At 41.7% G+C, this 23,166-nt stretch overlaps 1 protein-coding gene across 1 annotated transcript in view; it reads left to right on the forward strand.

Moving 5' to 3' along the window:
- Positions 1–8,020: 8,020 nt before the first annotated feature.
- The window catches only part of LOC124622497 (sialin-like), a 117,559-nt gene continuing 102,413 nt past the window's right edge, over positions 8,021–23,166 (forward strand). The window contains exon 1 of the mRNA XM_047148214.1: positions 8,021–8,089. Coding sequence (XP_047004170.1) covers positions 8,071–8,089 — 19 coding nt within the window. The 5' untranslated portion in view covers positions 8,021–8,070. The remainder of the gene's footprint in view (positions 8,090–23,166) is intronic.

Consider the following 23,166-nt stretch of genomic DNA (forward strand, 5'->3'; position numbering starts at 1 on the left):
CTTTTATATTTTTAAATCGTTATCGAACTGACTTCGATAATTACTTTTATTCAATTAATTGGTTTAAATGTAATTTTATAATTCCATTCCTTTGTCACGTAATTTTAATCAAAATACCAACTTCGTCATTTGCACTCATTCTTCTTCCTATCATTCTTCCTACACTTGAAATCTTTGTTCATGTGTTTTTAGTTAATTTTATGTATGAATTTGGATTTAATTTCTTTTGTTTCTTTACCCTGATTTTTCGTCCACATTATTGCGTTCATTACATCTATTACTCATTTTATTTGAATTTTGTTTTACTTATAAATCCGTGATTTATTTAAATTTTCATCTGCGTTATTTTTCCATAGCGTAATAGGTATTTAGGTTATGTTTTAAATGTTTGTATGCCGATTACCGTGGAAAAAGTTGCACATCTAGTAGCAAAAATACATTGTCACATCATTGCATAAATATAAATAGATTATTTCGTCTTTTGTTTTTTAGCCGACTGATCGGAATTTTCAAATAATTGAATATTATAATAGATAAATATAATTAAATTCATATTCACCAAAATTCTGATTGGAAAAAGAATGATACAAAGAAAAAAGTGAAAAAATGAAAAAGTTCGTATGGTGATTAAATGTGACAAAAGAATAGAAATAAAAAATTACTCTTAAACTAACTGAATAAAAATAATGGCTGGCTCTGAGCACTATGGGACTTAACATCTATGGTCATCAGTCCCCTAGAACTTAGAACTACTTAAACCTAACTAACCTAAGGACATCACACAACACCCAGCCATCACGAGGTAAAAATAATGATTGAAGTCATTTCGATAAAAATTAAAAAAATACAAAACGACTAGTGCACCTTAGAAGAGTGGAAGACGCAACCACCTTCAAATGAATGTCCATTATAACATGCAGCGGGCCTACACTTCAAAACTTATTTAAAGTTAATGAGTGTCGCGCAAAATTTCTAATTTTTCTTCATCAATTATTCGCATACGATGGCCCACTAGGATGTATGGCTGCATTGTGTGATACCTGGGCTCTCAACCTACATCACCGTATAGGCCGTTTCAAAAAGTCTATCTCACCGCTGGGGACCTCTCCTCGTCAGGGCGCGCCGAGGCAGTCCCCGGCTTCCGGCTGGGCGACCACTCCAGGCGAGCCAGGTGTCAGGGCGACAGCAGAGGACCGGATGTGGGTAAATCCCAGTGCTTGGAATTTTGGACGACGCGTCGATCGCTTAGGAGGGCCAGCTATGCTCCCTACAATGGTGGACTTTGAGACAAACTGAAAGATAGCGTCTTACAGCTCTTTGACAATCGACAATAACTCACATCAAATGTCAATGCAAATCTCAATACATTTGCCATCTCAGATAAATGAGGTGCATCCAGTGACACAACAGTATTTCATTATCTTTAAAACTCTAGAAGTTAATATTCCACAACGAATAAACATTTACACGATATAGCTCTGAATTAACAACATTTAAGCGCTTCATGCTATATCAACAAACGAAATCTCAGATGACAGCACTGCACTATAGCTATCATCCCTGAAAGCTGCGTACAGCGGATAGGCAAAATAATGTGAACATTTGTACTTACTTTGGAATGGTTTATTAATTAGGTGGTGAACCCTCACTTGCCTGTAACGTAGCTGCGATTCTTCTTGGAATATTGCCAGTTAATGATTTTATAGTCTCCAGTGGAATTTTATGCCACTCTTCGATCAGAACCTCTTCTAACACATGTAGCGGCGAGGCAGCGGAAATCTTCTCCCTAATCTGCGCTCCAACACCGCCCACAAGGGTTCGATAATTTTCAAGTCCGGGAACTGTGCTGGAGAGGGAAGGTGCTGAAGTTCAGTTGTATGCTCCCATACCACGGTTGTACGGTTCTGGCTGTGTGAATGAGTGCATTATCGTTCTGAAATATGGCATCACTGTTGGGCCGAATCATGGGATGCACCTGATCACCTAAAATGTTCAGATAAACGTTGGCTGCAACTCGGCCTTTCAGAGAAATGATGGGACCAGCAGAATACCATGATATGGCTGCCCACACCGACATACTTCCACCGTCATGCTCAACCGTTGGAATCAAGCAATCACGATTGTAGGCTTCATTTGGCATTCTCCAGACGTAAACCCAGCCCGATATTGGAAATGAAGGAAACGTTGACTCGTCATGCCATATGATGTGTTTCCACTGATCAGCCGTCCAGGATTTATACTCCTGACACCATGTTTTACGCTTCTTTGCGTTGGTTGTCGTCACTAATGGTTTCAGTATAGCAGCTCGTCGCTGAATATTCGCTTTATGGAGTTCTCGGCGGGCAGTGTCGGTAGATACGGGGTCTCGAAGGTGGCTGTTAAGCTTTGCAGTCACTTTAGCCACTGTAGTTTTGTATTGTTTTGACACAATTCGTGTCAGCGTACGACGATCTCTGCCATTTACTTTTGATTTGCGCCCACTTTTACGTTTACACGATGATGTCCTTCCACGTTTTGTGTAGGATGTCATGACTGCTGAAACAGTTGATCATGGAACATTCAATAAGCTGACTGTCTTGGTTACTGATGCTCCAGCTAATCGGCCCTCGCAATCTACCCTCTGTGGAACTCTGTTAGGTCTTTCATTGCACGTCGAACTCGGCCTCTCAATGCAAATATGAAGTGTGAATTACTCGTAAACAGCCTGCATTGATGCCTTGCCCGTACTGAAAACGCACGAACCAGAACGACACGTGCTTCACTGCTTTGTTAATCGTCAAACACAGCCATCCCATTACTACCGCTGTCCACATTATTTTGGTATCCCCTGTATCTGTATGTATTTTATTTATTGATTTACGACGTCTTCTAGGTCTCTTTCACTACGCAGATGTTTCTAAGTACAACGTATTTTCCACGTTTATACGGCAAATGAATGTAGCATGAGCAACTAATATTTTGTCATATTTGTACTTTTATTTAATGAATAGTTTACTGTTTTGCCTTTAGCTTTATCTAAAAGTTGCTTGCAAGTGCTATTAAAACAACAGTGCTAATCTGAAAGTGGTCAGTTGCGTATGTTAGCGGACACCACCGTTCCAAAAGAATGCCAAAAGACACTTCTGCCAAGCAGGCCAAAATAATTGTTGAAACTATATTTAACGACAATTCTTTGTCATTTAACGTGAGCATACTTGCAAAAGAATGCTCGCATATTTATTAATGAACCATCTATTGCTTGTATTTATTGTAAATGGTCTGAATGTTCAAAATGGTTCAAATGGCTCTGAGCACTATAGGACTTAACATCTATGGTCGTCAGTCCCCTAGAACTTAGAACTACTTAAACCTAACTAACCTAAGGACATCACACACATCCATGCCCGAGGCAGGATTCGAACCTGCGACCGTAACGGTCGCGCGGTTCCAGACTGTAGCGCCTAGAACCGCTCGGCCACCTCGGCCGGCTGGTCTGAATGTAACCAAATGTTTATAACATTTATTTTATTTAAATATTGTTATAATATATTAGTTTAGTGGGGGAAAGTGGTCAGGTGAGTCAAATCATGGCTGTAGGGCTAAAGAAAGATGTAATTTTGATGGGGATGGCGTTTAGCCAATGAGAGTTGGACAGTGACGGAACACTGCGGGAGTCAATTGGAGACGGACTTTTCTAATGAAGTGCTCAAGGGAGCGATTCTGAACACTACATGTCGAGTTCTTGAAGAAGGCAGACCTGCCTGAGGCAACGTGCGTGATTCTGTAGTACAGGTGACTGATTCTGGGCGGTGAACAGCCGCTACCACATCTTAGCTCCTGAAGGGACTTTCCAGAGATGTGAATGCGTTCCAAAAAGGGACTCTAACTTTTTCTGCTTATATTACTGAGCTGAAGAAAGAGAGATCATGTATTACTATTCTTTGTACAGCGTGTGTTAATTTGTGAATCATCATGTTGAACTCTGAACGTTTTGAGCTGGTGAATATTTGATATATTGTGATCACGAAACATACTTAGTTTTCGCGAGTCTTTGATGACTAGTTTGGGGATTTTGCTACTATTCTCCTAACGCTCTTAACGTAGCTTTACTGCATTGGATAAGGGTATTTCCCTACCTGTATTTTAACTGAATATCGTTGGACCAATCTCCGTTTATCTGAGATGTAATTTCTTGAATAAATAATACTCGACATAATTCTCTGTCGTCTACACCAGTTACAGACGTTAGGGTAGAACCCTTTTTATTAAATTATTCATTCATCTTTTATTTTATTTATTAATTTGCAGTTCTAGACAATGCATAGACTGTTTGACTGCATGATCAAAGCTACAGATTATTATTTGCAGAGAATTAGCTACAGGGCATGAAAGCAGACGTCAGCGCCTCGACCCTATGATTACATCGAGCTATTCTTTTTAAACAGAGCCGTGCATAGCCCAAGTACCTAAAGTACGAGTGACCTCAGGTAAAGACGCAACTGGTCTGCTCGTATGGGATGCTGTTTAGAAGAGCAATTACACTCGGCAACAACCGCTATGTACCGGCGCACACTGCAAGAAATTCCATGCTATACCCTGTGACAGTTGATGGGACAGCGATCTGCACATGTACAGATGGCGGTAGTATCGTGTACACAAAGTATAAAAGTGCCGTACACTGACGGAGCTGTCATTTGTACTCACGTAATACACGTGTAAAGATTTCCGACATGATTACAGCCGAACGACGGGAATTAAGAGAAGCGGAATCGTAGTTGAAGCTAGACGCATAGAACATTCCAGTTCGTAAATCGTTGGGGAATTCAATTTTCCAACTCCCACAGTGTGAACAGTGTGCCGAGAATACAAAATTTCAGGCATTACGTCTCACCACGGACAATGCAGTGATCGAAGGCCTTCACTTAACGAGAGCAGTTGTGTTTCTGTACAGATGTCAATGCTAACAGACCAGCAACACTGCGTGAGATAATCGTAGAAATCAATGCTGGACGTACGACGACCGTATCTGTTAGGACAGTGCGGCAAAATTTTGGGTTAGTGGGCTTTGGCAGCAGCCAACCAATGCGAGTGCCTTTGCTAACAGCACTGGGCCCTAGACAGCTGGAAAACCGATTTCAGTTTGTAAAAGCTGATGGTTGGGTTCGAATGTGGTGCAGACCCCACGAAGCCATGACTCAAGTTGTCTACAAGGCACTGTGCAAGCTGGTGATGGCTCCATAATAGTGTGATCTGTGTTAACGTGGAATGGACTGTGTTCTCTGATCCAACCGAATCGATCATTGTCTGGAAATGGTCATGTTCGGCTACTTGGAGACCATTTGCACCTATTCAAGGGCTTCACGTTCATAAACAACGATGGAATTTTTATGGGTGACAATGCGCCATATCACCGGGCCACAGTTGTTCCCCATTGGTTCGAAGAACATTTTGCGCAGTTAGAGCGAATGATTTGGTCTCCCACATCGTCCAAAATGAATCCCACCGAACATTTATGGCACATAATCGAAAGGTCAGTTCGTGAACGATAACCTGTACCTGCAATACTTTCGCAATTACGGACGGCTAAAGAGGCAGCATGGCTCTACATTTCTGCGGGGGACTTCCAACGACTTGTTGAGTCCATGCCACGTCGAGTTGCTCCACTACGGCCAGGAAAAGAGGTCCGACACGTATAAGAAGCTATCCTATGACCTTTTTAACCTCAGTGTAATTCATACAGAGCTGGTCCGTGATCGATTTCAAATACATCGGGCCGCGTTTGAGGCCACGCTACCCTGCCTCCTTGCTAGGAGGTGATAGTGTTGAGACTCTGTGGAAATAAAGGCGATCGCAAGGCCCGGCTTAGTGGTCTCTGGGACCCGACTGCGGGCAGTGCTACATGCGACGCCGCACGAGTAGTGTCTGCACAGCCGAGTCTGCTGTTGTTGTGATTGGGAGGAAGACCTGCTGGAGTTGTGCGGTTGCTCTCTGGCAGTTGGACGCGTTGTCACTTTTGCATGCAAATAGTTTATCACTGTCACTACAGCAAGAACCACATTTGGGCTCTGAACTTTCAGGTGTGTGTTTGAGCTTTGAAGCCCTAAGGTTTTGTCGGTTTAAGAATTTGTTGTTTTAAAAATAGATGGTGAAAAGTCTAAAATTCATTACGAGTGTTCTGAAACAATACCATTTAAATGTTCTTATTGTGTTTGGACTCTTATTTTAGTGGCGTTAAATTTTCTGTGCTTAATTTTGAATTTAAATTGTTATGACGGTTGAAGCACTCTACGAAACATTACAGCTAGCTTGTAATGCCTTGTCGCTCTCTGTCAGCTGATTGTACTGAGCCAACACGGTTTACATAAGCTGCAAGCGTTAACATTCTATCTTAAGAGAAAGTGAATTTCTATTAATTTTTTTTTGGTTGGCTCTTCTGGGTATAACCTTTTTTTGGAATATTAAGTTTTTTTACTGGATCTTAAACTCACGTAATTTAATTGATTTTCATCTCAACATTGGCTAAATAAGTGTCAAGCTGGTTTCCTTTTAATTATGTTGAATGATTTTTTGCGCGTGTACATTTTGTAATTTTTTAATGTATGTGTGTCAGTATGGCCGTTGGAGCTGTTTGTTGGGAGGCGATGACGTTCGTTGTGCTAACGTCACTTTCATTTGAAAATTTTGTAAACTGTCTAGACTGTTATTTGTTGATAATTTGGTGCTGAATAAATATGTATATAACTTACGTGTGTTTCTCTGAGGTTGTGTGCACAGTCCTTCCACGACAGACTTGGGCGTGCTTAATTTTTTGTCCAGTAGTACGACTAGGACTCCTCACATACAAGAGTGTATTTCTGCTGTGGGCGTCACACCTCAATCTGATGTTGATGATGAATGTCAGTTCTGAATGGAATGAAAGTTTAATTACTTGGTTCAAATGGCTCTGAGCACTATGGGGCTCAACATCTGAGGTCATCAATCCCCTAGAACTGAGAACTACTTAAACCTAACTAACCTAAGGACATCACACACATCCATGCCCGAGGCAGGATTCGAACCTGCGACCGTAGCGGTCGCGCGGTTCCAGATTGAAGCTCCTAGAACCGCACGTCCACACTGTGCCGGCGTTCAGTTACTTAACACACGGTCTGGGCTGGGCTGGTGCTTCGCCTTCGAACTATTTCCATTTCCGTAGTGTACGAGAAAAATAAAAATAGTGACGGAAAATAATAGAACTGGAGAAGGATAGGTTACAAGAGGTCACATAATTCTCAGAACTAGTAAGCCAACTGACACAAGATTTCCATGTCAACAATGATATCAGAACCAGAGTGATATGGACAAAGAAAAGAAAGCTTCATTCGTTTACAGTATTAAACCCCACCAGTCTCAAATATGGTCATGGAATATGGGAGGAAGTCTATGGTTGTATATGTCTGGAGCACAGCTACAGAAGGATGTTAAAAATTAAGTCATAGAGAAAGTGCTAAACAGAGATGTTTTGAAAGAAAAATTGAGGCTATAGCCTTTTTAAAACCCACTCCAGAAAAATGTTCGGCTTGGTGCGACATCTTCAAATGCATACAGACGCAGTGAACTTTGAGGTGGAAGTATCAACAGAGGGGAAACTTCTAGAGCTAGACAAAGATAACATAATAAATTAAGCAGATTAATGAGAATGCTATAGATGAGGAACAGGTAATAAGAATAGTACAGAATAGGGATATCTACCACTCGAAAGACTACTGACTAAGAAAAGCCGACCTTACAAAGCACACGTGGTATAATTTACATGTAAGACAAGGTAACTGTAGGCAGCGAGTCCCACGCAACACAACGTAGCAATGTGTCATAGTGATTAGATACTGACAGGTAATCATGAAGGCCAATAATGTTCAATATTTCAGCTGTTTGCAATGATTTTCATACACAGATTCTGCTGTTGAGGTAAGGTAGGAATTTGACAGCTCTAGATTGATTACGTGCTGATAAGATATAAAAGGCAAATAAACTGAAAGGGACTCTACGTACAACGCTCACATAGTTGACACAGCACGCAGTGTGATATCTGGCGGCGTATCTTCCTCCAACATGGGCCGCAAAGATTCCAGTAAGTCTCTTAAACAGGACATCCATGCCCAATTCAGAGGAAACGATTTGTACTCCAATATGAGGAAACGACTTGTGTCTGTGTTTAAAAGTGTATGTCATTTGTTGCTGCAGTTAATGTAGCCCTTATTCTTTACTTGCATCATTGTACCCATTTATTTTTCTTTTTTGCTTGCGGTGAATACTCGGCGTGCATTCGGCAGTGCAAGACTTACAGTGAAGTGTCCTATTTTTCCTCAGACTTTGTCCGTTATGCGACATTTTAAAAGTTGAAAATGCTTTATTGGATGTTGATGTTTCATCAAATATGTACAAGGAGTGACAAAAAGGCAAGGGGAGGCGCTGGATGCGATGTCGGGCGTCGGTGTGGCTATCTCCCCTATTCAGTGATGGCGCTAAAGCGTTCCTGACTCCCCACGTTCCAATCGCCATCGATCGCTGCGGAAGCGAAGTGCCGTCCGTCCGTCAAACATTTGTCGTCGTACTCTGCCGCTTTTCTTATTTCTTGGAATACAGCAAAGAAATTCCGTGATAAATTCTCCACACATTGGCCTGCTGCACATTCCACAGGTCCCCATTTCGTCATAGTTTTGTCTTCCTCTCCAGTCTGCCCCCTGATTCATTTCTTTCTTTTCTCGTCTCTCGTGGCAGTTCCCAACTTGTGCATCTCTCTATTGCTCGGTGACTAGCTCTATTTTTGACTTCCATTTCCGCTGCCACAACTGGAGGTACACAGTGATTGTAAACTTTCCTTTTCAGACCTGTCGGAAGCGTTGTTTTGGAAATCCTCTTTTGTTTACCACAAGCATCCTAACCGATTTTTAATCCATTTATATCTACTGCTGTCAACTGACATATGATCTTCAACTAGGCTAAATAAAACAAAAAAGTCACAGTCCTGTAACATCATTGTTGTTTTGTTCTCCATGCTTTTGAAAATGTTAGTTATACATTATTATAGTTTTTTTGTAATCGGTTTCTGAAGCTTGCTTTGAAATTTCCTCCATTGAGATGTCCATTTATTGCTTTGTAATGTATCTGCACTAGAGGCAAACAGCACAGTGTCATAATCAAAACGAAGGTCTTTCAGGTACGTTTCATTAATACTTTTTGCTTCTTCGTTTTCACAGTTTAAAAAACTGAAAATAGCTACAGTGATAAGAATTCTCTTTGCCTGGCTTTCAGTTTTGAGTTTCTCATCATCCTGATTAAGTCTAATGTAAACGGTGGTAGTAATGTTCACTACCTGGTCAAAAGTATCCGGACACTTATTAGTGAACATTAATATGGAGTATGTCCATCTTTTCGCCTTTAGCACGACTTGAACTCTGCTGGGGGACACTTTCAGTGTGGTGTCTGAATACCTGTGGAGGAATGTTAGCCTATTCCTCCTCAAAAGCGCAAATCAGAAAACGTTTCTATGTTGGACACTGGGGTCTGGAGCGAAGTCGACGTTCTAAACCATCCCGAAGGTATTCCGTTTGGTTCAGGTCGGGACTCTGGACAGGCTAATCCGTTTTAGGAATGTTACTGTCTACAAACCATTGCCTTAGAGATGCTGGCTTATGACAAGGTGCGTTTTGATGCTAGTACAAAGAATAATTGTCTCCGAACTGTTTCCCTATAGTATGTAGCACGCAATGTTGTAAAATGTGATCATAGTTTTCCGCGTTTAGCGTTTTCTTAAGCGCAATAAGGGACCACAAAATTTAGCGCGAAAAACATCTCCAGACCGTAACATCACCTCGTCCACTAGTACAATCTTGACGCTGCAGATCATGACAGGTACTGTTCCCCAGGCACTCACCGAACCCAAACCTTTCCATCGGATTTCCACAGGGCACGGCGTGATTCATCACTACAGATCACTCGTTTGCAGTCATCCACTGCACAGTACCGCCGCTCTTTACACTACCTTCAGCATCGCTTAGCATTTACTGCAGAAATGTGCCGCTTATGAGGAGCTGCTCTACAATTCTACGCCATTCTTTTTAACTCCTACGCACAGTTACTGCGCTAGCAGCACTATTGGTAAATACTTCGAAACCAACGGGTGATTCCTATTATATCGGTGTTATTTTCACACTGAAGATCTGTACCACACAAGAGCACTCTGGACAGAAGCCAACTTGATATTTGCCGATGTCATATTAGCTCTGTGCTTTTACTCTTTGAAGTAAACAAGTTGAGAATGCATTGTACAGAGCTCTGAAAGTGGCCCAACAGAAGTTAGATAGTTACTCGTGCATACATATGTGCGCACGGAAGAAGGCACGCACACACACACTATATAATGTTGTTTGTGACCGTTGAAATGGCTCTGAGCACTATGGGACTTAACAGCTGAGGTCATCAGTCCCCTAGAACTTAGAACTACTTCAACCTAACTAACCTAACGACAACACACACACCATGCCCGAGACAGGATTCGAACCTGCGACTGTAGCGGTCGCGTGGTTCCAGACTGAAGCGCCCAGAACCGCTCGGCTACTCTGGCCGGCGTTTGTGACCGTTGTCCATATATTAACCTATGAGATTGTCGCTATATCATTAGCCCTGTGATCTTGTTCGAGTGTTCCAGTGCATCCGAGTACTTAATTTTGTTTACAAGATCAGTAAAACGACATTCACATGTAGGTATAATAGAGTTCTTCTTTACTGAAAACAGAAATAATATATGTAAATGTGGACTGCACTGGTCACCGTTTATTCGTAAGTTAGTAGCAGTTGATGCAATTGTGAAAGTATATCTGAACTTTTGACATAACCATTTGGTGTCAGAATGATCTGTATCGCCAGCCGCGGTCGCCGAGAGGTTCTAGGCGCTTCAGTCCGGAACCGCGCGACTGCTACGGTCGCAGGTTCCAATCCTACCTCGGGCTTGGGTGTGTGTGATGTCCTTAGGTTAGTTAGGTTTAAGTAGTTCTAAGTTGTAGTGGACTGAAGACCTCCGATGTTAAGTCCCATAGTGCTCAGAGCCATTTGAACCATTTTCTTGATCTGTATCGGCTGGAGCGCCTGATGGTCAGATCGCTTTCCATGGGCTCATGTGCATTTAGTAAAAGGTGTCGCATAATGGAAAACTTGAATGACAGGCTCTAGTAAACATGAGACATGGGGGTTGCACCTCACAAAAGATAAACAGGGTGATCATCTTTGAAATGAAACAATGGTCCACATTAATTCCTGGCTATTATAAAGTTTCCTGGAGAAATAAGAAATCATTACAGGCTCTATCCAATCTGAAGAAACTGATAGAATTCGAAAAATCGGCACGGCATAGCACTAATCTAAGACTTGAATGTCTCGGAAAAGACTGGAAAGTTTAGATAAATGGAATAAAACTGTGAGTTATGTCCGCAGCTCGTGGTCGTGCGATAGCGTTCTCGCTTCCCGCGCCCGGGTTCCCGGGTTCGATTCCCGGCGGGGTCAGGGATTTTCTCTGCCTCGTGATCACTGGATGTTGTGTGATATCCTTGGGTTAGTTAGGTTTAAGTAGTTCTAAGTTCTAGGGGACTGATGACCATAGATGTTAAGTCCCACAGTGCTCAGAGCCATTTCGAATGAGTTACGGGAAGATAAATCCACGGTGAAATCACAGTGATGGCCTGAATCCCTAAGAAAAATGGAAAACTAGAACATGCAAATAACACCACCGATCGAGTGATGAATGAGCCTTTAGTGACCCAAGAAAAGCATCAGATTCGTGGAACATAATCGACCCTAACACTATGCCTATCATCTCTCGGTAACTCTCGTACCTTGCTTCCTCAAGTGCCAGTTTCTCACCGTATTCTGTACTCAGTAGTGTCGAATGTTGTGAGCGCCGTGATGTGCTGCAGACTGCAACACATCAGCTTTCAATAACTAGAATAACCCCTCTCTACAGCTCTCCCATGTTCCCAGTCCAAGAGTATCACTTTGTGCCTCCACCTGAAGTGTTCTCTGCCAGCACTGAGTTCTTTCTCGTCTCTGCATCGTCACACAATTCCCATGCGCCAATAAAAAAGTCTCTGCAAAATGCCGGCCAATGGTATTTTTGCTAACAAGATAACAGTCTCCCCTCCTAGCAAATTTTTTTACAACGTTAAACAACCTTTTCACGCCCACGTGTGCTCTTCTTAAGCAATTCTGATTTGCACTCTCACTTTTCAGCTAAGTTTCCTACTTCAACCAACAAGCTAGTCTCCACGTCCGCCATTTTTCAGAGTCTTCCATCCTGACTTTCCTTTCCCTGCTATTTTTTGAAGATTAACCAATGAGGAGCGCTCTAACAACTTCTTAGACGGGTCGTTGTTCACCCCGCATAAGGTAGCGCTGGTAAGTCGGCCCATCGCTTTACAGAGAGAAAGTAATTACTTTCCACGATGCAGTGTCATCACTTCTCGCGGAAAGCAGAGATCCATAAATGTTACTGACTTCCCCTGTCAGCTCAAAACAAAGTTCCTTTATAATGTTTTCTGGCTGGATGGCACTGCTTGTAGAACCTGAGATTCTGCGAGAGGGCAGCTTTTGTTACGCTGCATTATATAACTTACGTGAAAGTAACCCTGGACCCCCTGCTGCGCAGAGCGTATTATGTGAAAAACTGCCAGATTGCAGCACCCATACGCCCAGCCCAAGCAATGTCTGTGGCTGCTGTGTGAGCCTTCCAATAGTAGATGCTTCGCCACACTCTTTCTATTTGTTCTCCCAAAACCAAACCCAAACTCCCAGAGAGGCCCGATGACACTACGTCACTGGCCTGAGCCTCTGTCCCTACCCTGGCTTCTCATGGATTCAGTTGAAATACGGAAAATAGCACATGCAAAACAGCTAGTAGCAAAGACAAGGAATTAATATTAAAGTAAATGGCACAATCTTGCCCATCACTCACGTTACTTATTGCAAACGTTTAACCGTTTTAATAATTGATAGGAATGGAGTCCAAATAGTAATAACTTCATCAGTCATGAATGATACACAAGACGTGCCAGTCTAGCAATGAATTGACATGTATTGCCGTGTTCATAATGATAATTGGTATCCGCTGTTCATCTCGCCTGATAGATGTGGTTTTGCAGTATAGAAGCATTTTTCGTCTGGCGTGTACAGTTCAAAATAGTTGCATAACTCACAGTTCCACTTAATGACGTACTTGAATATAAACTCCACTACACGATTAACGAAATAAATGTTCACACAATCATGAAATATTATCATCTAACGTACACTTTCTCTTTCACTGATACATCACACTAAGACATCAAGTGCACACTTGCTCACGTCTCTCGAAAACCGTTCTCCACAACTCGAAATATGTGTTCGAAAGTCAATAACATTAAGACAAATGTTTATACACTTACTCCAGACTGATCGAATACACCTCATAACTCAAAATAACGTCCTTCAACATGACTGCGACCATTTGGAAGTGACAAAATGTTCACGACTCTCAATCCCTTAACACCTCTCGTAACTAGCACGTTTCGGCACTCACTATCTTCTGTAACAGTAACTCCTCCTTCCGTTATGGATTCTGTAGAACCATGGGTAGCCTCTTCATAGGTTGCATTCTCCTCTTCTCCTCCCAGAACCTCTTCGTCCTTTTTCTTCTTCTCTCCCACTCTTCTGCCGAGATCTTCAGTATCCACTTCTCTTTTCTGTTCCAGTAGTGACCCTTGTATCCTTTCTCATCGCTGATCTCTGGCATATTGATCGGTACTCGCTTCTGCAGTTTTCTTTTCCTTCCACCTTAGTCCTCAAATCAGACTAGTACTTCCAGAGTTCAGTATCTCACTTGGTTCCTGTCTTTCCTACTGCCCTCCCCATTGTATCCCATAGTCTTTTCGTCATTGTGTCTATATTCATCCTCATCAAATATCCCGCAAACCTTGCTCTTTTCAGTCGGATTTCTCCTGATACTGTCCTCATAATCAAGTACAGGTCCAATCCGTCTCTCACTACCCTATAAGGCCCAACACTTTCTTCACTATTTCTCTCTCTTCTTTCCCTAATTGTTACGCACCATATCTTTCCAGTATTATCGTCTCGGCCGCATACTGTACCGCTGCCTTGTAATGTCTGATCCTTGTGTTTGTAGATATATTTTTTTTTAATTGTAGACATCTCCGCTCATACATAAACCTGATATTTTCTTCATTCCGCCTGTTATTCCCTCACTGCTCCTGTTTCTTCTTGTTACTCCTCCTTGTAATAATTTCATTTGGGTTTCCACGGTCTCGCTGTGAGGAGTGGGCAGTGATATTATTATACACTTGCAAATTGCAGGAGAGAGTTGGCCGAGATTCTCTCAGTGAGAAATGTCGGTGGTAGTAGCGAACGGTTTAATGGTACAGAGATGTATCTGTGGAGATGTCGTGATTTGTCAGAGCAATTTTACAGTTCTGTTTTCTAAACCATTGGATGAGTGCTATGCGTAGCCAGAAATTTTCCATGCAGTCCTGTTCAAGTCATGTCTGTCGTGCAATTTGAAGCTCTTTCCAATAGAGTCCAGTTTTTCGCCCGTGTGTTTTCTCCTTCTTTGTCTGGTTAACTTTGCCACGTGCTTTCTGTTTTCAAAAAAGTGGTGTTTAGTCTCATGTGATTTTTTTCTTTTTTTTTTGTAATACTCGTATATTTCTGGAAGTCTTTCCTTCGTTCTTCCAAACCATCTTCAGACATTGAGCCCCACTTACTAACTTTCATGCTAGCTTAGTTTTTATTTTTATTTTTTTAAATGATTTTGTTTTTCAATTTAAATTCTTTTCCTGATATTACTGTGTAAATTTTACTATCAGAAGAAATTTGCAGAATATTCTACACAGAGATATTTATAAAAATTGATTTTCCGAACTCCACTTTGATATTTAGCAGTTCCAATCGACATTATAGATTACATTGATGCCTGCTCTTTTCTATGTAAGCATGGTTTACAGCATACTGATTTTTGCGTTTGTATACTAACTCGTACACTTAAAAAAAGCGGTTTCAGATTTTATCTTCAGCTTCGAGGTACGTCTCGAAGGGTCCTTGAAACACTATTTTTAACTATTGCTCAAAGTAAAAAGACATTGGAGACAACACGGTGTCGAGTATAGACTCCTGGCGAAAGCCAGCTTACGTGTGCTAGTAACAAGGATCCCACAGTAAATGCGCCAAGGAAATCAAATACTCTTAGTCAGTCGTGCGGCCTGAGGATGGCGGTAATGTGGTGCCGAAACTAGTCGTGTGACAGTATAAAGACATTTGAAGGTTATAGCCGTGCTGGCACTTTTTCTCATATAAAAAAAGCTTCATTTGGTTGCGTTACTGCTATTTCATTTATTTTGTTATGACGAATTATCCCGCTGAAGTGCAGCTGAAGAGTTATCACGTCATTCCATAATCCAACAATGCTGAGATTGAGATAACATTATCAGTCGGCCTGACATTAGAAATCTTCTTCTTCCGTAAGCCATTATATCTGACATTGTGAAATCCCAGGAGTGTTATTTCGCAACAGTAGTGAGACACCGGCACGGTTATGGCATCAATCGCTACGCTTGTATCTCGGAGAAGGTGTTTCACCGATTGTTGTAATCCAGAGGGATTAATTAAAGACAGGTAATCATATCACTACGACGGGTAGTTATAAGGATTTTAATTTTCATCTCGTAAAAAGTCTACTTAATTTGTTTGTATGTTTTCATGATCATATCTGCATTCCTTGTACACACTGAAAACCCTGCGTCACAGTATCATATCACAGCACCAAAAGAGTAAGAAAAGGGTGTAGTCCATTGATAAAGCAGAGTATGTACAAGGGCTATTCCACACATCGAAAAAAATCTTAGGGAATCAATTTTTTGTTTATTTCTGTTACATTTTCCTATGAGAAATCTGTTCGTGTTTTGGTAGGTACTGTCGCACATGTTTAACGAATAAGTAAGGCCATTTTTTATGGAAAATGTGGAGCATGTTACACAGTCAAATCTGTTTTGGATTTATACAGAACTTCGTTATTTTCTGCGGCAGTATGGAAGAGTGTTAATCGTCGTGTTACCTGTTTTCTGGTTATACTGCGTTCCTGTTTGTAAAACCGTTAGACCACGAAAGCAAGGTGGAAATTACATTACATTTAAAGGGTCTTCACTGCAGGGTTAAAACGTAAGCAGTTGAACTTACAAGGCTCTGCAGTTCCTCTGAAAGACGCTACTAGATCCATAGAAAACGCCACGCAGAGACGTACCGACTATAGGCATCACATTATCTCATTATCTTCAGGCTGTAAATACTGAATGCCAAATCAACGTAGCTCGAACATCCAAAAGAGCGCTGTGAGAAACTTGTGGGGTTTTGATACTGGTGTACGGCTTTGCCCTACAGTGAAACTGCAGCTCCATAGCGCCTAACGCGACTATGGGCATTTCAGAGCGAAAACTGATAGTCTAGTTATGATGGACATTACAGAATGACAAACAATATTTATCGTGACAGTAATAAGCCACGGGAACAAGGAGGGAGGGCTACAGTCTAAGGTTCCTTCAACGTCGAGGTAAAGATTTTTTAAGTCGTCGGCGCAACGACTTTTTGGTGTAGTCTTCACGTTAGTCTGTCCTGCCTCTTCATCTCTGCATAACTGCGACAATCGACATCTATTTCGACTTGTTTGCCGTATTCCAGTCTTGGTCACCCGCGGCTACTTTTAGCCCTCCCTCCTCAGGGCCTCACGAAATGTTCTGGCAGTCTATCCATCCTTCCATTAGAGTTACATCATGAAACTCTTTTCTCCGCTATAATATTCAGTACCTCTTCATTAATTATGCGACGTACCCATCTGTCCATCATTATTCTGCAACACCGCAGACCTTGTCTGTCCATTTTCACACAATTTCACTTCTATATAGGGCTACGCTTCGGATAAATACTTTCATAACAGACTTCCCAACACTTAAATTTCACTGAATTTTTCCTTGGTGCTTGTTATACTACGACAAAAATATTAACCGGTAACACTTTGCTGATGCAAAATACTATTTATTTTTTTACAGACTACCTGTCAATAGTGTAAGATCATGCAAACTGGTTCCCGATCAAGTAAATAACATTTTGCAGATCATTAGAAAAATATACATGCAATGGTAACATATTTTTTTTTTTTTCAGAAGAGCGTTTCTTGGTTTTGCCAGTCTACACTTTATACCGTCTTTACTTATGGCGTCTTCATTTGAATCCCCAATAGCAAAACACAGCTTCCAGTGTCACACTTTCCGAATGTAATACTGCACGTACACAATGAATCGCCAAATAATCTCGTATTCAAATACAGACTTATGTAAACAGGCATAATACGGCGCTGCGATCGGCAACGCCTATATTAGACAACAGGTGTCTGACGCAGTTGTCAGATCGATTAATGCTGCTACAGCGGCAAGTTATCAAGATTTAACTGAGTTTGAACGTGGTGCTATAGTCGGCGCACGAACTGTGGGACACAGCACCTCCGAGGTAGCGATGAAGTGGGAATTTTCCCGTACGACCATTTCACGAGTGTGCCGTGAATATCAGGTATCCGGTAAAATATAAAATCTCCGACATCATGTGGCCGGAAAAATATCCTGCAAGAACGGGACCAACGACGACTGAAAAGAATCGTTCAATATAACACAAGTGCAATCCTTCGCCAAATTACTGCAGATTTCAGTGCTGGGCGACAAACAAGTGTCATCGTGCGAACCATGCGGCGAGACATCACCGATATGGGCTTTCGGAGCCGATCGCCCACTCGTGTACCCTTGATGACTGCACGACGCCAAGATTTACACCTCGCCTGGGCCCGCCAACACCGACATTGGACTCTTGATGTCTGGAAACATGTTGCCTGGTCGCACGAGTCTCGTTTCAAAATGTATCGAGTGAATGGACATGTACGGGTATGGAGACAACCTCATGAAGCCATGGATCTTGCATGTCAGGAAGGGCTGTTCAAGGTGGTGGAGGCTCTGTAATGGTGTTCGGCCTGTGCAGTTGGAGTGATATGGACCACTGATACGTCTAGATACGACTCTGACTGGTGACACGTACGTAAGCGTGCTGTCTGATCACCTGCATCCATTCATGTCCATTGTGCATTCCAACGGATTTGGGCAATTCCGGCAGGACAACGCGACACCCTACATGTCCAGAATTGCTACAGAGTGGCTCCAGGAACAGTCTTCTGAGTTTAAACACTTCCGCTGGCCACCAAACTCCCTAGACATGAACATTATTGAGCATATCTCGGATGCCTTGCAACTTGCTGTTCAGAAGAGATCTCCACTCCTCGTACTCTTACGTATTCTTGCTTGTTTTCAGAAAAGTGGTAAATCCAACCACTGAGTTGATAAACGAGTACTACCTGGAAACAAAGGACTTCCTTACAATTTAAGTTGTATAATGTACTGTTTACTGTTTTCATGTGTCATCTTGCGCCTCCTGGAAGCACCTCCATTCGTGAACAGATTGCACGTTTCAAAATTAATTCACTGGCTGTAAATAAAAAATAATGTATAATGTGGGACTGTAGATATGATTTGAAATCTGCGACCTCGTTCCACATTCTCAAGTGTGGTGGTCTCTGACGCTTGCAGCAACCGGTACTAGTAATAGCAATTTTTTTATGATCAGTCTTCGGACTGGTTTGATGAAGCGCGTCACGAATCCCTCTCCTGAGCCAGTCACTACGGCTTATGGCAGTTCTTGCGCACAAAGCCCTTAAGTATGTGTTAGAGTTATTCAAATCTCAGACTTCCCGTATAGTTTTTATCCTCCACGGCTTGCCCAAGTAGCACTCAAGTTAATCCTTAATTTTTAAAAACGGGTCCTACAGCTTCTTCCATCTTCTTGTCAATGTTTTCCAATGTTTCTCTCTGTACCAATTGTGCGGCGAACCTCCTCATTCCTTACCTTATCAGTCCACTTAATTTTCAACATTGTTCCGTAGCACCACATCTAAAACGCTTCGATTCTCTTCTGTTCCGGTTTTCTCACAGTCCATGTTTCACTACCATACAATGCTTTCTCCAACCGCAGACTCTCAGCTAGTTCTTCCTTAAATTAAGGCCACTATTTGATGCTAGTAGACTTCTTTTGACCAGGAATGCCTTTTTTGAATAAGCTACTCTGCTTTTTATGTCCTCTTTGGTTCGTCAGTAATATGATATTTTGTTCTAAGTTAGCAGAATTCCTTCAATTTATCTGTAATGGCCGGCCGGTGTGGCCGTGCGGTTCTACGCGCTTCAGTCTGGAACCGCGTGACCGTTACTGTCGCAGGTTCGAATCCTGCCTCGGGCACGGATGTGTGTGATGTCCTTAGGTTAGTTAGGTTTAAGTAGTTCTAAGTTCTAGGGGACTGATGACCACAGATGTTAAGTCCCATAGTGCTCAGAGCCATTTGAACCATTTTTTACAAAATGTTACAAAATAACAACAACGGTGTAGTAGCTTCAGACGTTTATTCTGCGATCGATTCTGCCCCATTCGGTGTAACACTACCCTTGCAGATTCGTTACTGATTTCGTACATTAGAAAATTCAGCTTAAAAATAGAATAATCTTAGCTGATAGTACAAGTGCAGTTGATCCTAGACAGTGTCACGCCAAAGGTCAATAGAACGAAGTAATGTAAATTGTACTGATACTCTTTCGTCAGACTGACATTTTTCCACTTAAAGTGAGGAACTTAAAATACCCAACGTAAATGGGTCACATGTTCGTGTTTGGCAACATGATCAGGTTCTTTTATCAATGAAGCGCATTCTTTCTGCAAAGCATACCATTCTCGTATCCTATATCCGTAAACGTTAATACAAAGAGAAGTAAGGGAGCTTTACAAACTGGGGATCTAACCACGAGAGACATATCAATTATCTCCTATTCAAGGTCTAAGAGATGAACTTGGGCAATGCAAAGAAACAAAATATCGATATAATAGGACCAAAAACACATCGAAGATAACACAATACTTCTAACTTAATGATGTGTACTTCTTTGGGTAATATAAGCGCTTAATGAGAAGACCCGCTAATCTTGCAAGACTAAAGTGGGAAAAATCCAAAGTAAAGTCACGCGATCGTCTTTCGTCATCAGACTTTGCTACGTGCTATTTATTCAACTTTCTGCTCCGAAGTACAAGACTACATTACAACATGCTTGGCAACAAGCAGGTTTTGATACTGACGTATCAATATCATCGTCTAAAAATGTAATTAGTGTGGCGTTTAGTACTGACCGTTTTGTAACGCTCGTGACATAGGACGCTACATCAGATGATGGTGGTAGGTCGTCGAGATCAACATCTGGATCTGCGTTCATCAATTTTTTTTCTTTTTTTGCTTAAGAACCAATATTGACATTGTAAGACGACACATCGGGCCACGTAGGTAGAGGAGGGTGGGAGGGGTGGGGAGTGACCACTTAAAGGATGATAATGATGAGGTCCCATACTCCGAGGAGCGTAGGGGACGATGTGAGAGACCCGCACCGACGTACTAGGCAACGTCCTAGCGTAGTTGGTTTGCCGTTGCCTTACTCCGACCGTGATAGGGATGTATGATGATGATGAAGACGACACAACAACATCCAGTCATTTCGAGACAGGAAAAATCCCTGATCCCGCCATCTTTCACAAAGCAAAAAAGTGGTCCAACTAAAACATTCACATTTCTTTACGTACTACACGAATATGTTATAAAAAATCGGCGTTCCTATTTTAAAAAACGCAGTTGATATCCGTCTGACCTATGGCAGCGCCATCTAGCGGGCCAACCATAGCACCATCTGGTTTCCCCCTTCAAGCTAGACAAGTTTCGTTCTTTGTAGTTTTTTCGTTTGACGCTTATTTCATGAGATACTTGGCCGAGTCACTATCAATGGACCACCCTGTATACTTATATGGAGACACAATATTCATATAACTTTATACAAGTAGCGCAAGCTGTCATGTTCGTTAAGCCAATCGAACAAATTCACTCCTCAAAAAAAGGTGAACTTATATTTACATAACGTCAAATATTGTAGTATTACTTTTTTTTTGTCCTCAGTCTACTGACTGGTTTGATGCGGCCCGCCACGAATTCCTTTCCTGTGCTAACCTCTTCATCTCAGAGTAGCACTTGCAACCTACGTCCTCAATTATTTGCTTGACGTATTCCAATCTCTGTCTTCCTCTACAGTTTTTGCCCTCTACAGCTCCCTCTAGTACCATGGAAGTCATTCCCTCATGTCTTAGCAGATGTCCTATCATCCTGTCCCTTCTCCTTATCAGTGTTTTCCACATATTCCTTTCCTCTCCGATTCTGTGTAGAACCTCCTCATTCCTTGCCTTATCAGTCCACCTAATTTTCAACATTCGTCTATAGCACCACATCTCAAAGCTTCGATTCTCTTCTGTTCCGGTTTTCCCACAGTCCATGTTTCACTACCATACAATGCTGTACTCCAGACGTACTTCCTCAGAAATTTCTTCCTCAAATTAAGACCGGTATTTAATATTAGTAGTCTTCTCTTGGCAGAAATGCCTTTTTTGCCATAGCGTGACTGCTTTTGATGTCTTCCTTGCTCCTTCCGTCATTGGTTATTTTACTGCCTACGTAGCAGAATTCCTTAACTTCATTGACTTCGTGACCATCAATCCTGATAAGTTTCTCGCTGTTCTCATTTCTACTACTTCTCCTTACCTTCGTCTTTCTCCGATTTACTCTCAAACCTTACTGTGTACTCATTAGACTGTTCATTCCGTTCAGCAGATCATTTAATTCTTCTTCACTTTCACTCAGGATAGCAATGTCATCAGCGAATCGTATCATTGATATCCTATCACCTTGTATTTTTATTCCACTCCTGAACCTTTCTTTTATTTCCATCATTGCTTCCTCGATGTACAGATTGAAGAGTAGGGGCGAAAGGCTACAGCCTTGTCTTACACCCTTCTTAATACGAGCACTTCGTTCTTGATCGTCCACTCTTATTATTCCCTCTTGGTTGTTGTACATATTGTATATGACCCGTCTCCCCCTATAGCTTACCCCTCCTTTTTTCAGAATCTCGAACAGCTTGCACCATTTTATATTGTCGAACGCTTTTTCCAGGTCGACAAATCCTATGAAAGTGTCTTGATTTTTCTTTAGCCTTGCTTCCATTATTAGCCTCTCTCGTCCCTTTACTTTTCCTAAAGCCAAACTGATCGTCACCTAGCGCATTCTCAATTTTCTTTTCCATTCTTCTGTATATTATTCTTGTAAGCAGCTTCGATGCATGAGCTGTTAAGCGGATTGTGCGATAATTCTCGCACTTGTCTTCTCTTGCCGTCTTCGGAATTGTGTGGATGATGCTTTTCCGAAAGTCAGATGGTATGTCGCTCGACTCATATATTCTACACACCAACGTGAATAGTCGTTTTGTTGCCACTTCCCCCAATGATTTTAGAAATTCTGATGGAATGTTATCTATCCCTTCTGCCTTATTTGACCGTAAGTCCTCCAAAGCTCTTTTAAATTCCAATTCTAATACTGGATCCCCTATCTCTTCTAAATCGACTCCTGTTTCTTCTTCTATCACATCAGACAAATCTTCACCCTCATAGAGGCTTTCAATGTATTCTTTCCACATATTTGCTCTCTCCTCTGCATTTAACAGTGGAATTCCCGTTGCACTCTTAATGTTACCACCGTCGCTTTTAATGTCACCAAAGGTTGTTTTGACTTTCCTGTATGCTGAGTCTGTCCTTCCGACAATCATATCTTTTTCGATGTCTTCACATTTTTCCTGCAGCCATTTCGTCTTAGCTTCCCTGCACTTTCTATTTATTTCATTTCTCAGCGACTTGTATTTCTGTATTCCTGATTTTCCCGGAACGTGTTTGTACTTCCTCCTTTCATCAATCGACTGAAGTATTTCTTCTGTTACCCATGGTTTCTTCGCAGCTACCTTCTTTGTACCTATGTTTTCCTTCCCAACTTCTGTGATGGCCCTTTTTAGAGATGTCCATTCCTCTTCAATTTTACTGCCCACAGCGCTATTCTTTATTGCTGTATCTATAGCGTTAGAGAACTTCAAACGTATCTCGTCATTCCTTAGTACT

Source organism: Schistocerca americana, chromosome 7 (assembly GCF_021461395.2).
Source record: "Schistocerca americana isolate TAMUIC-IGC-003095 chromosome 7, iqSchAmer2.1, whole genome shotgun sequence".
Classification (NCBI taxonomy): Eukaryota; Metazoa; Arthropoda; class Insecta; order Orthoptera; family Acrididae; genus Schistocerca; species Schistocerca americana.